Source organism: Hypomesus transpacificus, unplaced genomic scaffold, assembly GCF_021917145.1.
Source record: "Hypomesus transpacificus isolate Combined female unplaced genomic scaffold, fHypTra1 scaffold_107, whole genome shotgun sequence".
Lineage (NCBI taxonomy): Eukaryota > Metazoa > Chordata > Actinopteri > Osmeriformes > Osmeridae > Hypomesus > Hypomesus transpacificus.
In genome coordinates, this window is record NW_025813698.1 from 470,265 (window position 1) to 483,059 (window position 12,795).

Sequence of the window (12,795 nt, forward strand, 5' to 3'; positions counted from 1 at the left end):
CCCATCACCTTGCCTTGCCAAACCCACACTGGTTTTGACTTAGAACGGACTGTTAAACTCAAATTCCATAGTGAGTCTAACATATCGGTCAGAGTTCCTGGACTAAGATTAAACACCGGTCAAGAACCAAGAGGTACTTTAAATGGAGAATCATTTTATTTTCTAAGCTTGATTTGTTTCCTTTTACCCTACCTATTGTATACACTCATTCCAGTGAGTGTAACATATTTCCACGTTTACCATAGATGTCATCAAACACTGTAATTACACACATTTCTTACATTTCTAAAGTCATTTCTTAGTCATTTACAAGTCCCTGAAAGGTTCCTGAGAAACTCATTTTGCCTATATTGGTTTGTATGTTTTGTGTCTTGTTTGCCAGTAATGGAACCAGCAGATGTTGGTTGCATTCCGAGGAAGGCACCCCCGAGGTCTTGGTATGGTGCACCTTGATTGGTGCTTAAAACTTCCAGTATCTGTATCTTCTCTCCCTGCCCAGCCCACAGCATGGGAGAAGCCTTCCTATGGCCCTTAACTGGAAAAGCAAAAGGAAAACCTTTTTAGACTTCTGTCAGACAAATTATTTTTTAAATGTGTCTGCCCTTTCCTGTAAATATCGTACGAGGGAACTAAGGTGTAAAACTGTTTACACTCAAAATCTATTGTCAGCTTGGGTATGCATTTATTGGTGGAATCTGTCACTTCCTGAATGTGACTGGCAAATGTGTATTTTCTGTTGGAGGGACTGTAGGTCATGAATGACAAATTTCTGGCAATTGCATTCTTGTTGGTTGAAACAATGTTACTGTATTTGTGTGCTTAAACATTCATTCCATCTATGGGCCATCTATGTAATTGAGAATACACTAGACTTCGTCTCGGGTATCTTCAAAATCTCACTTATGGCTTCATTTCACACACAGTGTAGGCGGTTACGTACCAAAATATCGAACAAGCTAGCATTTCTGTGAGAGAAATGAAAGGAAACGCTTGTTCTTGGTCAGTAATCACTTCTACTGCTGTGCGAACTGTAAGGTCAAGGGATCAAGGTTCACGACCTTCCGTAAAGTTCATCAGTCTCAGTTTATTACCCGTGATACAAATGTTTGTTAGTAGGGCAGGGGGTACCGAAACGTCCCAGCAACATGACCCCAGATTAACCTCCCAAATTTTACTGGACATTCTTAGAAAATGAGTATTACATTTATCAACATTTAAACAAATTGATGCAACAACATGAAAGTAATTTTGTTTCGCCTTTATTAAAAGATTTGATTTCTAGAAAGTTTCATGTAAAAAGCAGCTATGGTTCCTTCACATATATTGCTCGATTCACATTACATTGTCTGATTGCCCTTTTGTGCTTAATGTTATACTGTTGCAAGTTTTAATGGGTATAAACCAAAGCCACTGACTACTGGAAGCAAAAGCACTTTTTGAACAGAGGCCTTCCTAAAGCAATTAAGTAACTCCTTGTTGTTCACATTGTTGACCACATGCTGTTGCACACGGTAACAGAAATCTATTGAGGAAAAATAAATACACAAATAAATAATGAGATACGTACTGGCGGGGGTTGAAATCTTAAGTTTGAAACTTTGGTGATCTATTTACAGAATACCCTTACAAAGTAATACATAAAAGCACCATTTGCCTCAATAGAAAGGGCCTTGTTTGATGGACGTCAAACAGCCCCTTTCCCCAGCAAGGAATGGGAGACCCCCATCTTATCTAAAAAGATTGCTGGACCATGTGGGGACTTCAGATGCAGTTTGTGGATGGTGTGGGGGGGCGTGAGCCCCCTTTTCCAGTAGTAGACTCTGAGCTCTACTCTGCTTTCTTGGACTTCCTCTTGCGGGTGCCTTCGCTCAGCTCCTCCTTGGATTTGACTGGCGAGGAAGGAGGGGGAGGGGCCGGAGCGTGGTGATCCTCCTCAGGGCCACCCAGGGCGGAGCCAAAGAGCAGGTAGCAGACCCATGACTCAATGAGGGCGAAAGGAGAACCATGGGAGTGGCGGGCTGTCATGAATACCTTGGAAGGAAATAACAAGAAAAATGTAAGCCATTCCACATACGTTCCATGTATTTCATCACCCCTTTGGTTGTAAAGAGTATATACGTGGACATAGACCAAAGTAGATCAAGTCTACTAGAGTTCAGCAGGTGGTTGTGTGTTGTTAAAGGTTTTGTTATATTTAGGGGACTTACATTTCCTATGAAAAAGGACCTACCTTGGAAGCAGCCATGAAGAGAGTGAAAGCACAGATAAGGGTGGCCTTAGACACAGGAAGCAAGTTTGTCTCTTGAAGTGTGAACAGAATGGCTCCATACAGGCTGGCTTTAGTAGGGCTGGAGAGACAAATTAATACTGGGTTGATCCCAAAACTCACAGAAAACATCTGAGAGCACACTGATATTGCCTGCTTAAAGAGATAGTTCACTCAATATTACTAATAACTTCACCTAATCTGTTGACATGAGCTGTGATTCAGTGTTTAATAAAAGGTTGCAGGGATGTCAGTCTTTGCTTCAGCATATACTAGTATGCAGTATACACAAATAGTTTTTGAACCCTACCTTTTCTTAAAAATACAGCCATTAATTCTAGCTGGGAGCAGCTTTTGTAACAAGCCATCTCTAACACCGCATGCTTGTGCAGACAGCTGTAAATATCCAAGGCAACCATCAAGCCTAACGCCTTCAGGGGAAACACACTCACAATGACATGTTCAGGATTTCATTGGTCTCAGGCTTCCACACACCACGCAGCAGTTGCTCAAAATTTGACATGAGAGCCACTCCTGACCCTGTGAGGGTATAAATAGAAAGTACAAATTATTAGGACAAAGGTCTGCCACTCGCTTCACTGGTCTTATCTGGGGTTTGCCTTTCTCGCCCCCCCATCCCCCCCTTTTAAAAAGTAGAACCATCACGAGGCACAGGCTAATCTTTGCAGTTGTGATCATGGGAATTCCTGTTTTAAGATACCAACCTTTTACATAGCCTACAATCACCATGATGATCCAGCCGTGGTGGTAAGCATGATGGGCATGGTGCACACCTGCTGCGATCTTACGAGTGCGAACCACTTCCTTCAGTGCCACCAACACCAGTTTGACAGGCAGGAAAGCCACACATTTGTAAAAGAGGTTCAATGGGCAGTAAAAGATGAGGTACCTGATGAATTGAGAGAGAGAGAGAGAGAGAGAGAGAGAGAGAGAGAGAGAGAGAGAGAGAGAGATTGAGGAAAGAAAGAGGAAAAAATAGATATTGAAAGGGGGGGAAATTGTACTTAGCTACTTGTTTTCTAAATGTCTTGTGTTTTGCTACTTGTTTCAATGGAATTCACTCACAACTTTGAAAAGGAGCTTACCAGACAAATGAGGCAAGAAGGATGTGACTGTTGTGTTGGAAGTAGTCGAGGGGACAGCCTCCAAGCATGATGTCGGCTAAGATGTAGCTACCAAAGCAGTACAGCATAGCACAGAGCCAAGAGGCCACGGGGCTCTTGCGAGACACCTCCACTGACCCTGCAAACCACAAATCCTGTTTGACTTTTGTACATCTAAACTCTTTGTGACACACAAGATGTTTTTTGTTGTTGACTGTGACATTTCATATGTACTATATTTTCTAGAAACTGTAGGTATTTACAGTTTATGTTCAACTAAACAGACCTCTTCACAATGTCTTATCATGATGGAAACCTGTCCAAGTCTATGTATTTTGGTTGAAGAGGACATATTGAATCTAGACAACTACTACAATACAAGTTTTACTATAACGGAACATCCCAGAGTAAATCTGGATCTATGAGTCACCACCCAATGTGCCAGATCTGTGAGATCCCCAAGAACAGGTGGGATTTGGGGTCGAGGAATGATTAGCTGGAGGGCTGACAGAAAACTGATCTCAAGAAATGTGACCTAAAAATAAATCTTGCTGTATTGCTTTTCTTGCCTCGCAACTGTCAGGTCTGGCTTTAACTTTGACCCGAACACCCCCCTTTATTCCAATCGATTAAATGGTTTTCATTAAACAGCTTGAACCAGGAAGTCTACTGAAAGAGACATATGCATGCAGAACTATAGCTAAGAGAATTTAAATCTGACATTTAAAACGGGCACTGGTCTGTTTGTGTGATTGGACACCTAGCTGGGAGCAACCCCTGGTTTGTTTCCTTTTACAAAAAAATGTGTAGTTTGGTACATAGATTTGAAACTTTTATCCATACATTTAATTTGATCAAGAATCCCTACATCTTAAAGTTCATGACCATTGGCTAATAGAGCACTTTCTTAAGATGCTCAACATTAACAAAAGTAAGAAAATATACATAAACTCTAAAGACTAGGCTATAATATGATGTGGTCGGTGAACATGCATGCTCTGAAGCATGGCAAATGCCATAAAGCTCACTGACAGCTAAATAAAGACATTCTATTTATTGCTTGGTGGCCAAAGCTTTTGGTATGCACAGGCTTTCTCTCAGATTTCATTTCTGAGACTCCATCGATAAAATAAGGGGTTAAGTGTTAGAAAATGTGAGGCATTCAAGAAAGCTGATTAAGACGAATTATTGAGATGATTTATTTATGCGCAATCTTAATGGGGAAGTTAGATGAAAAGTTCCAACTTCAATATTTGGTCTTCAAATGAAACGTCAAAAGGCATCATTTGATATCAGATCTTGGCATCTTCACATATAGGTCAGATCGTTGGCTTGAGTGCATGAATAGTTCTATTTGATTTAGAAGATTTCAGCACACAGGTTGTTGTCTGTTGATTTGGTCACGTATAAGTAGCTCATCCCATTTGTCCTAATTATCGACTACTTAAAATGTCTACATAAATGTAGGCTTCAGGCTTCATTAGCCTATTATTTTCATAAAAAGGTTAAATGACACAGAAAGAGATTAAATGTTCCACTAACCTGGTTCATACTTGAGGTACAGTATGGATACGATGTAATAAGCAACATCAAAAACTGGAAACATTCCCATTTTAGAAAAAGATTGGGCTAAATCGCCCAGATGCAGGCCTTCCAACATGTCCATGTTTCGTGATTTAAAATACTACCGCATGTATTTTTTTGACACTGCGCAATTAGAATGGCCCTTGCCCGGCGACTCGCCACGACGTCCCCTGTCTTCACGAGTAAAAACTCTGACACTCTAGCCTTCCTATTAATACACCTCATCTGCACACCCTTATAATTTGTTCTCGTCCGAGCGTTTTTTCTGTGCCAACTGCTCTTTCCATCCATCAAGCTTGTCAACCGACTCTTCACATGCAGTCGGAAAGAGTCCGGTTTCAAATAATTAATTTACCATGAAAGTGGGAAACTGTATATCACCAATATTTCATTAAATATAACAAAGGTGTTCAGAATATAACAGGCAGCGTCGAGATGCGCATGTCCGTAGCGCAACTGATTGGCTTGCGTAGATCTGAATGTCGAGCGATAATACAATCTTGAATTGTAAAATGATCAGATATTGGGCTAATGCTGGGACAGCAACATCAACAAAATAAATACTTTAACTTTTCTATTAGGTTTATGTAAGGTGCAAGTAAAGGACAATTCCTAACCTATTAAAAAATACATAGGCCTATAAGATTAACAACAGTCATTTTGTTTTTTTGGAATCAGGTTAGATGAAATCTGAAATAACATGTATATATATTTCATGTATGCCCATATCTTTCATGTAGCTAATGTTTCATGTAGACTACTATAACTAAGTTCTATCTTTGTTGTCCTCTTTGTCATATCCAGAGGTTATTTGGTCAATTAATGTTGTGTAATTTGTATGGTCATGTGGCACTCGAGTCGTGAACAAATGATTTGTTTACTCCGTTGGACGCCTAGGGCCGACAAAAATCGAACACGTTGTACTATTCTGATTTTACAAAACTGCACTTCCAGGAGGAATGTTTTTGCTGAACACATCGGCTTCCTCGTGTAACGCTAAGCCAGAATGGAAGGCTTAGAGGAGCACCAGAATACTGCACTCCTATTGGTCAAAGCAAAACAAACCCATCTGCTATTTGTCCATTTTTGACTATGTTTGCGTATACGGAAGTGCTGTTAAGTGTCAGGGTCTAATGGTGTCAAAATGATTGGGGATTTCTTGATTTTTGGGTAATATTTGCGATCTTTTATGTGAAAAGTGGTTGACGAGCTAATTACATCAATGAAAATGATCCCTCTTTAACGACCTAACCTATGATTACGTTAGCCATATCTTTTTGCTAACCAGCTATTGAACATGTTAGCCACATTCTATCTAGGTTAGCGAACATTGCTGTCATCGTTTGGTTTGTCAACAACATAGTGTTCTAGCTAGATATTATTGGACTGTGTGAAATATACTTATTTATGACTATGTATTCATTTGAAGGACCCTGCTCATGAACGCTGGTGCTGTGCTAAACTTTAAGCTGTGAGTAGCCTGGACTTTTATTATTTTATCTATCTGGCTTTAAATGATCAGGTTGGAAATTAAATATTTGGGCTTTCGTTGCTTTTTGCAGGAAGAGAAAGGACACGGGCAGTCACGGATTTGGAGATGAGCCTAGAAGACCAACGACAGGTGTGGTATGATTGTTTAATGGGATTGTATGTAACATGTTGTACTGTACCTTCTCTAAATTATACAATCTCTAGGTGACAACATCAGGGAGTTCCTGCTCAGTCTACGATACTTTCGGATCTTCATTGCATCATGGAATATCTTTATGATGTTTTGCATGATTGTGTAAGTATCTGTTATTGACATTGGATTTATATTTAATAGTGGCGAGATTTTGCAATTCTTTGAGATAATGGGTTAAATATTTAACTATTTTCAATGTTCATGTTGGTGTGCCTACCAAGTTCTATAGCTGAAGTAGGCTATGCTGTTTTAAACTAACGATTCCTGTTTTTTTTTATTAGATTATTTGGATCATGATCTCCTTTACTGACGAGGCTTTCCCAAAAGAGAGACGACACATCTAAATTACACATCTATGGTGGGGATTGGATATGCTAAATCGTTCTGTACATTTTCCTGCTTCATTATTCCCTTGCCTGTTGCTTTGTAATATATCACAGTGCACACAAATATATTTGTGGAATTTGTATGTTTAGCCATTTCCTGGACTTGTTATTTGTTACAACTCTGAATAGTCATTAATGCTAACAAAAGGAATGTTACGTTCCTTTTTGGCTTATTCACAGTCATATCCAAGTTCATACATTTTATATTTTGTCTTCACGTTCTGAACATAGTAGGATAATGACAATAATGACCTTCTCGTATTGTTTTAGCCTTTTCCCATGCAAAGGCTTATGCAGTCAGACTTCATTGTATAGCCTAAATGCACCAAAGGATACTGTTGCGTTATCCATGGTCCAGTTTTGTATAATAAACTTTTACTCTGAAATCTATATTCACTTCTGTCTTCATGTCAGCTTCCATTAAACGCCAAACTATTTTTTTGGTATAACATGTTCTGACGGAATTATGAGAGTCCCAATACATACTACGCTACACGTGGAACATACATTTGTATTGCTCATCCAGTAATTGTATATCTTAAATAAATAAAAGTACTACCATGAGCTCTAGCTCATAGTACTGTGTTCATTGTGCTTTCAAGGCAGTTATGATGTGCGTGGTGCTTTTAGTAAATGCTTCTCTTATTCCTCACTAAGGTGACCGATAAAGCGTTATTTAAGTGTTCCATTGCAGTTTCTTCCTTAAAGGTAGGGGTGACGGAAGGAAACCTTGGCAAGTATTTAGTTAAGGACTGTCCAGTTTCCCAAAATGCTTTGAGAGACCGATTCACAAAAACATATAGAAAATTGGTTGCCAGGTTTGGCACAAAATAAAAAATGGTGAAAGACGTTAATGGATAAATCAAACCGTAGGCTACTAATGCACAAAACCCAACTTTCTCCGAGTCTGGACAAAAAATTGTAATGGCAAGATGCCAAACATAAAACATTATCGAATCATGGGTATCTTTATCTGATTTGTTCTAATAACCAGTTAAATGTAGCATCGCCTTGTCTGTTTACTAACAGCGCTACATGATAAGTATATCTCCGACGTAAAGTAATATATGTAAAAATGTAGATATATACATATGTTAACGTTTTGAACTAACTGAACATGTCGGTAATGCTACCAATAAATGTATGGTACGTCCGGGGGTTTCAGACATTGTTCGCGGGATACTATACACACAACCTGGCAACCTTGAGTGTGAGGGAGATACCGATGGTTGAGAAAGGCCAGACCGCAGGCTACTGCCGAGAAGGTAGCCGAACGCATGAGCGTTTGGAGAATCTGTTTCTCTATATATCTTTATCACGCTGAACTTAACAACCGCATGAACTAACAAGTATGCGTCATGTAAACATGGGGCTTGATTTACGAGCGCATTACCTGTCCTTAGGCCTTTAAGTGTCGACGGTCAACCACCCGTCTCTGTCTTTAGAATCTCCTGTCTACTGATCCGCGCCACTGCCAGGCAATGACAGCGGCTACTGCAACTCCGCAGCAGATGAGAGACCGGCTGCTGCAGGCCATCGATGGCCAAAGCAATGTGAGTAGTGAGTAGTTGTGTGAGTCGTGTATGTTGCTGTCTAGCTTTGTCTTTTCTCTCACTCCCCACCATCATGTTTCTCGCAACGAGGTGTTGACTCAAAGTTAGCGGTGCTGTACTAGCAAGCACTACGCGCTGTACTAGCAAGCACTATAACTCGCTGAGGTGAGCTAGCTAAGTTAGCTAGCTAGGCTAGCTGTAGCTAGTGCTAAGAAAGCTCTGGCTAACTAAATAATATTACTGGCTTGCAAGGTAGACACCTAGCAGGAATAGTTTCTTGACAAGCTAATGATCCTTTAAGTTTATAAATGACTAACATTTGCTGTATAGCAACGTTATTCTGGCTATTTAGCAGCAACAGTAATGTACTTTCTAACGGACTGTGAGCTTGAAAGCATGTAAGCTAAATTATGGCTAGCTAACGTTAGCTGCCGTGTCGCCATGGTCCTTGTTAGCCAATGATTAGCTAATGTTAACAGGCTAGTTGGTGCCACCTGCAAGGACCTGCCCGTCAACGACACTCCTCAGCACACCAAACACATTTTGTGTATTATGTATCGGACAGAAAGCTCCTAAACGTATACATATATTCAAAATGAGGCAAGTGACTTCTGATAAAGCTGTCAATTGCTTTCGATGCTAAGCTAACTTGTTGGTTACATTCCTATCTAGCTTTGTAGTGTAACTGTTTACCCTTCCCCCAATATACTTTGGTATAGACACGGTACCATGTCTTAAGTATATTCAACACAGCTAGCTAGCCAGCAAACATTAAAAGAATACAGAGCATAAATCAAAGCGGTCTGAGTCATGCCTTAGTGGACATCCAGCTGTTTCATGAAAATGTCGTTCTGACACTCCTGTCTCTTGATAAATATGTTTGACCTGTAAACTAAGATGGACATTTTAACGAAACAGATATCTTGCTTGATTTAGGGATAGGACACACGTGAGAGCCCAATTGACCAAATGCATTTTGTGCAACTGCATAAGTCCTGACACCATCTCTGTTTTATCCGATACATGTTAGTAAAAGGCCTAGATCTTGCTAATTTAGTAAGAGGCATTGTGTATTGTGTGACATGATGTATTTAACAATGTTTGACTATAATTTCAGGCCTAAAACTAATTATTGAAAATGGTATGAATGTTCAATTTGCATGTGTTGTCATATCGAGTCTGAAACTTCAATCGGTTGGCAAACCCAGCATGTGACAGCTGCACATCTGAAAGTTCATTCAAATTCTGCATGAACTCTTAACCTCAAAAGTTCTTGAACTGGGGGGTTTTGTAAAGCAATTGAAGTAATGCATAATTTTAACATGAGTCCTTGTGTATTTTCCAGCAGATCTGCAACATGGTGGCCGTCATGGAAGTCATCTCCTATTTGGAGAAATATCCCATTACCAAAGAAACACTGGAGGTAGGGCTCCAGTATGTTTGCTTTGTAAAGTGATTGTTTGTTAATTGTTGGGAGATTCAAAACCTTCTTTTGAAATTGTTTACAGGAAACCCGTCTAGGGAAACTAATCAATGACGTAAGGAAAAAGACGAAGGATGAGGACCTTGCCAAGCGGGCCAAGAAGCTTCTGCGCAACTGGCAAAAGTTGATTGAGCCAGGGCAGAGCGAGGTGTCATCTAAAGGGCACTCAAACATGCCAGGCTCTGCCAATGGTGGCACTTACCCCTGCCGAACAGACATCTCCCCTCCAGCTGCCACTCCACCATCAGGTAAAACGGTCCCAGAGCTCAAGAACAGAAACGACTTCAACAACTGTTACTCCCCCAAAACTGAGAAGTCAGCTAACCGAAAACGGAAAGGGGAGCAGAGGGACGGACAGCACTTGCCAGTGAAAATTCCAAAAACAACTGCCAATGACAAAGTGCACAACTCCTCACGACCAACCAATGGAATCATAGGTGGGCCGGAGGCTTTTACGGACATGTTCGATGTTCCGTCGGACAAAGATATTGTCGCTGAGCATCTTGAGAGCGACAGACTAAACAAAATCCCTGTCAATGCTGTCAAACCTCACCCCAGTTCACAAGGACTTGGCAAACCTCCTAGCACTTCCGCCTTGCTGAAAGCAGCAGTGTTGCAGCAGCAGGCCAGATTGGAGCAGGCTGCCTCGGGAGGAGGGCATTGCCAACCCAAGAGTCCTCGTTCCTCCTCGCATAGTCCTCGAACTTCCAAGCAAGAGTTGGTTGCAAGGCAACCTGCACTCTCTGCGCCCAAAGTATCAACCCTTTCAAGTCCTACTCAGAGCACCACGTTTTCTGGGATGGGGTCCTCTCCTTTGCCTTCTCCACAGCCTTTAACCCAGAGTGTCCAGGTATCACACCCAGATAGGCCTCCCGTTGCCGAGTCCTCCTTTCACTGGGAAGGACTGGCAGACTCAGACCCACACCTTCAGCACAGCAATCGCATATCTAGCTCTCCTGTAGAGACTCTGCACAACTCCAAATCCTTGTCACTTAGCAAAGGGGTTAAAATTGAAGATGATGATTCTGTGAACATCACAGGGAAGAAAAAAAGAAATAAATATAGGCCTAGAGACTACACTGTAAACTTAGACGGGCAGCCCACGGAAGAGAGCACAAAACCAGTCAGGTTAAAAGACCGAAGACTTACATTTGACCCTGTAACGGGGCAGATCAAACCATTATCCCACAAAGAGTCCTACCAGGAGTCAGAGGTCACACCAGCGCCTGTTCCTCTAGAGCCTCACAGGACCGAAACGCCTAAGCCAAGCCCCTGTCCACAGAATCTCCCTGTTACCCCTAGTCCCTTTCAACAGACCAACTGGAAAGAGTTGTCGAGGAACGAAATTATCCAGTCCTACCTTAACCGACAAAGCAATGTGCTTACGTCCTCTGGGGCTCAAACCCCTGGGGCACACTTTTTCATGACGGAGTACTTAAAACAAGAGGAAGATCATGTGAAAGAGGCCAGGAAAAAGCATACGTTGGCACCGACTATCCCAGATGCACAGTTACCTGGGGTCGACAGAGAGGTTACAAGTGAAGACCTTGTCAGAATACACAAAGAGCACTGGCCTGGGGTTAATGGATGCTATGACACTAAGGACAAGTGGTATAATTGGACAGAGTGCATATCCTTAGACCCACATGGGGATGAGAGCAAGTTGAACATACTACCATACATCTGTCTGGACTGAGAGTTCCTTTCTAAAGGGCGGGAACTAAGTAGCCTCCATGAGTACCTCAACGAGAGAGCAAGGTTAAGACTATGCAAAGGCAAGTTTTCAGGTAGAGAAACCAGATGTGGTCACTCCTTTGCTGCACTCCTTTGTTGATGTTAGAGAGGCTTCGGGAAGTAGGCCACCAGTAAAGGTAGTGACAGATCAGTGTTGGGTGGGAGGCAGCTCGGCTGTGGGAATCACAGTTCTCTCATTTCCTTTTGTGTGACATGGGTTAGGCTATGCATTATCTGCCAATGTTTAAAGGTGCCTAGTAACTTGAAGTAAGCAATGTGTTTTGGCGGGTACAGTACAATCTGGCAAGTGAAACAGAACGGTGTGGTTACCATGTATGAACTTATTTATCTTGACTTTTTCTTCTTCTCTTTGTTTGTTACATACATGTGCAGAAATGTAATTGAGAAAGAGATCCATTTACTTAGCTCTGCTTGTTGGAAATGGTTAACCTGTGTTCTGCACAAATTTTTTGATTTCTTCCTGCAGTATTATCATTCCATACTGCCATACTGTTTTCTTGCCCCGTGGCCTGAACACCACATTAAAACATCCTGAAAAATTACTTTTGGAAATGTGATCTAGAAGCAGCATTTTCCTTTTCTTTGCCTTTTCCCACTCATGTTTTTAGTTTGTAAAATATGAATTGAAAGGCAACACAGATAATGCTATACAACATTGCAACTTTGTACTGTGAGGAAAACTAAAAATAAATTGTTTATATGCTGGAAATATACTTGTTACCATTCCTTTAGATATTGTTTGCCTTATGGAAACCTATGTTTTCCCTAAAACAGAGCCTTAGTGAATGTACAGAAATTAGCCTTTCATATTCTGTTGAATGCAGAAGAGAAAATATTTGCTACTTAGTCCTTCAATTGGACATGTTGGTATGTGTTAATAAAAAAAAAATGCAGAAATTGTGAGAATGTCTTCAGTGCACTTCATATGTATTTTGGTTATCACTCATGTATCTCAATGTT

General features: G+C 41.0%; 3 protein-coding genes across 6 annotated transcripts; 2 read left to right on the top strand and 1 right to left on the bottom strand.

The window, feature by feature from the left end:
• Positions 1-1,243: 1,243 nt before the first annotated feature.
• Positions 1,244-5,411, bottom strand: tmem38a (transmembrane protein 38A). Its single transcript, XM_047050279.1, has 6 exons — positions 4,933-5,411; positions 3,373-3,529; positions 2,992-3,176; positions 2,719-2,806; positions 2,231-2,348; positions 1,244-2,031 (listed from the first exon to the last, which is right to left on the bottom strand). The coding sequence occupies exons 1-6, from the start codon at positions 5,054-5,056 to the stop codon at positions 1,828-1,830; spliced, it is 876 nt and encodes a 291-aa protein (XP_046906235.1). The 5' UTR covers positions 5,057-5,411; the 3' UTR covers positions 1,244-1,827.
• A 627-nt stretch (positions 5,412-6,038) lies between these two features.
• On the top strand, positions 6,039-7,434 carry smim7 (small integral membrane protein 7). Its single transcript, XM_047050314.1, has 5 exons — positions 6,039-6,144; positions 6,404-6,445; positions 6,537-6,595; positions 6,670-6,760; positions 6,940-7,434. Exons 1-5 carry the CDS (start codon positions 6,119-6,121, stop codon positions 6,953-6,955), a joined length of 234 nt encoding a protein of 77 aa, XP_046906270.1. The 5' UTR covers positions 6,039-6,118; the 3' UTR covers positions 6,956-7,434.
• An 804-nt stretch (positions 7,435-8,238) lies between these two features.
• LOC124487895 (mediator of RNA polymerase II transcription subunit 26-like) lies at positions 8,239-11,784 on the top strand. 4 transcript variants are annotated; one of them, XM_047050272.1, is made up of 4 exons: positions 8,239-8,309; positions 8,490-8,597; positions 9,943-10,020; positions 10,106-11,784. In XM_047050272.1, exons 2-4 carry the CDS (start codon positions 8,526-8,528, stop codon positions 11,774-11,776), a joined length of 1,821 nt encoding a protein of 606 aa, XP_046906228.1. In that variant the 5' UTR covers positions 8,239-8,309; positions 8,490-8,525; the 3' UTR covers positions 11,777-11,784. The 4 variants fall into 4 exon arrangements, with proteins under 4 accessions (XP_046906228.1, XP_046906231.1, XP_046906227.1 ...); XM_047050275.1 differs by having other exon boundaries at positions 9,946-10,020; XM_047050271.1 differs by having other exon boundaries at positions 8,245-8,597.
• The last annotated feature ends 1,011 nt before the right edge of the window (positions 11,785-12,795 follow it).

Coding starts and splice junctions, on each gene's coding strand:
- LOC124487895 (XM_047050272.1), top strand. CDS start 8,526: ATGACAGCGGCTACTGCAACTCCGCAGCAGATGAGAGACCGGCTGCTG. Junction 8,598..9,942: donor CCATCGATGGCCAAAGCAAT/GTGAGTAGTGAG, acceptor TGTATTTTCCAG/CAGATCTGCAACATGGTGGC. Junction 10,021..10,105: donor TTACCAAAGAAACACTGGAG/GTAGGGCTCCAG, acceptor AATTGTTTACAG/GAAACCCGTCTAGGGAAACT.
- tmem38a (XM_047050279.1), bottom strand. CDS start 5,056: ATGGACATGTTGGAAGGCCTGCATCTGGGCGATTTAGCCCAATCTTTT. Junction 3,530..4,932: donor GTACCTCAAGTATGAACCAG/GTTAGTGGAACA, acceptor TGTGGTTTGCAG/GGTCAGTGGAGGTGTCTCGC. Junction 2,807..2,991: donor GATTGTAGGCTATGTAAAAG/GTTGGTATCTTA, acceptor ATACCCTCACAG/GGTCAGGAGTGGCTCTCATG.
- smim7 (XM_047050314.1), top strand. CDS start 6,119: ATGATTGGGGATTTCTTGATTTTTGG. Junction 6,446..6,536: donor GCTGTGCTAAACTTTAAGCT/GTGAGTAGCCTG, acceptor TGCTTTTTGCAG/GAAGAGAAAGGACACGGGCA. Junction 6,596..6,669: donor GCCTAGAAGACCAACGACAG/GTGTGGTATGAT, acceptor TACAATCTCTAG/GTGACAACATCAGGGAGTTC.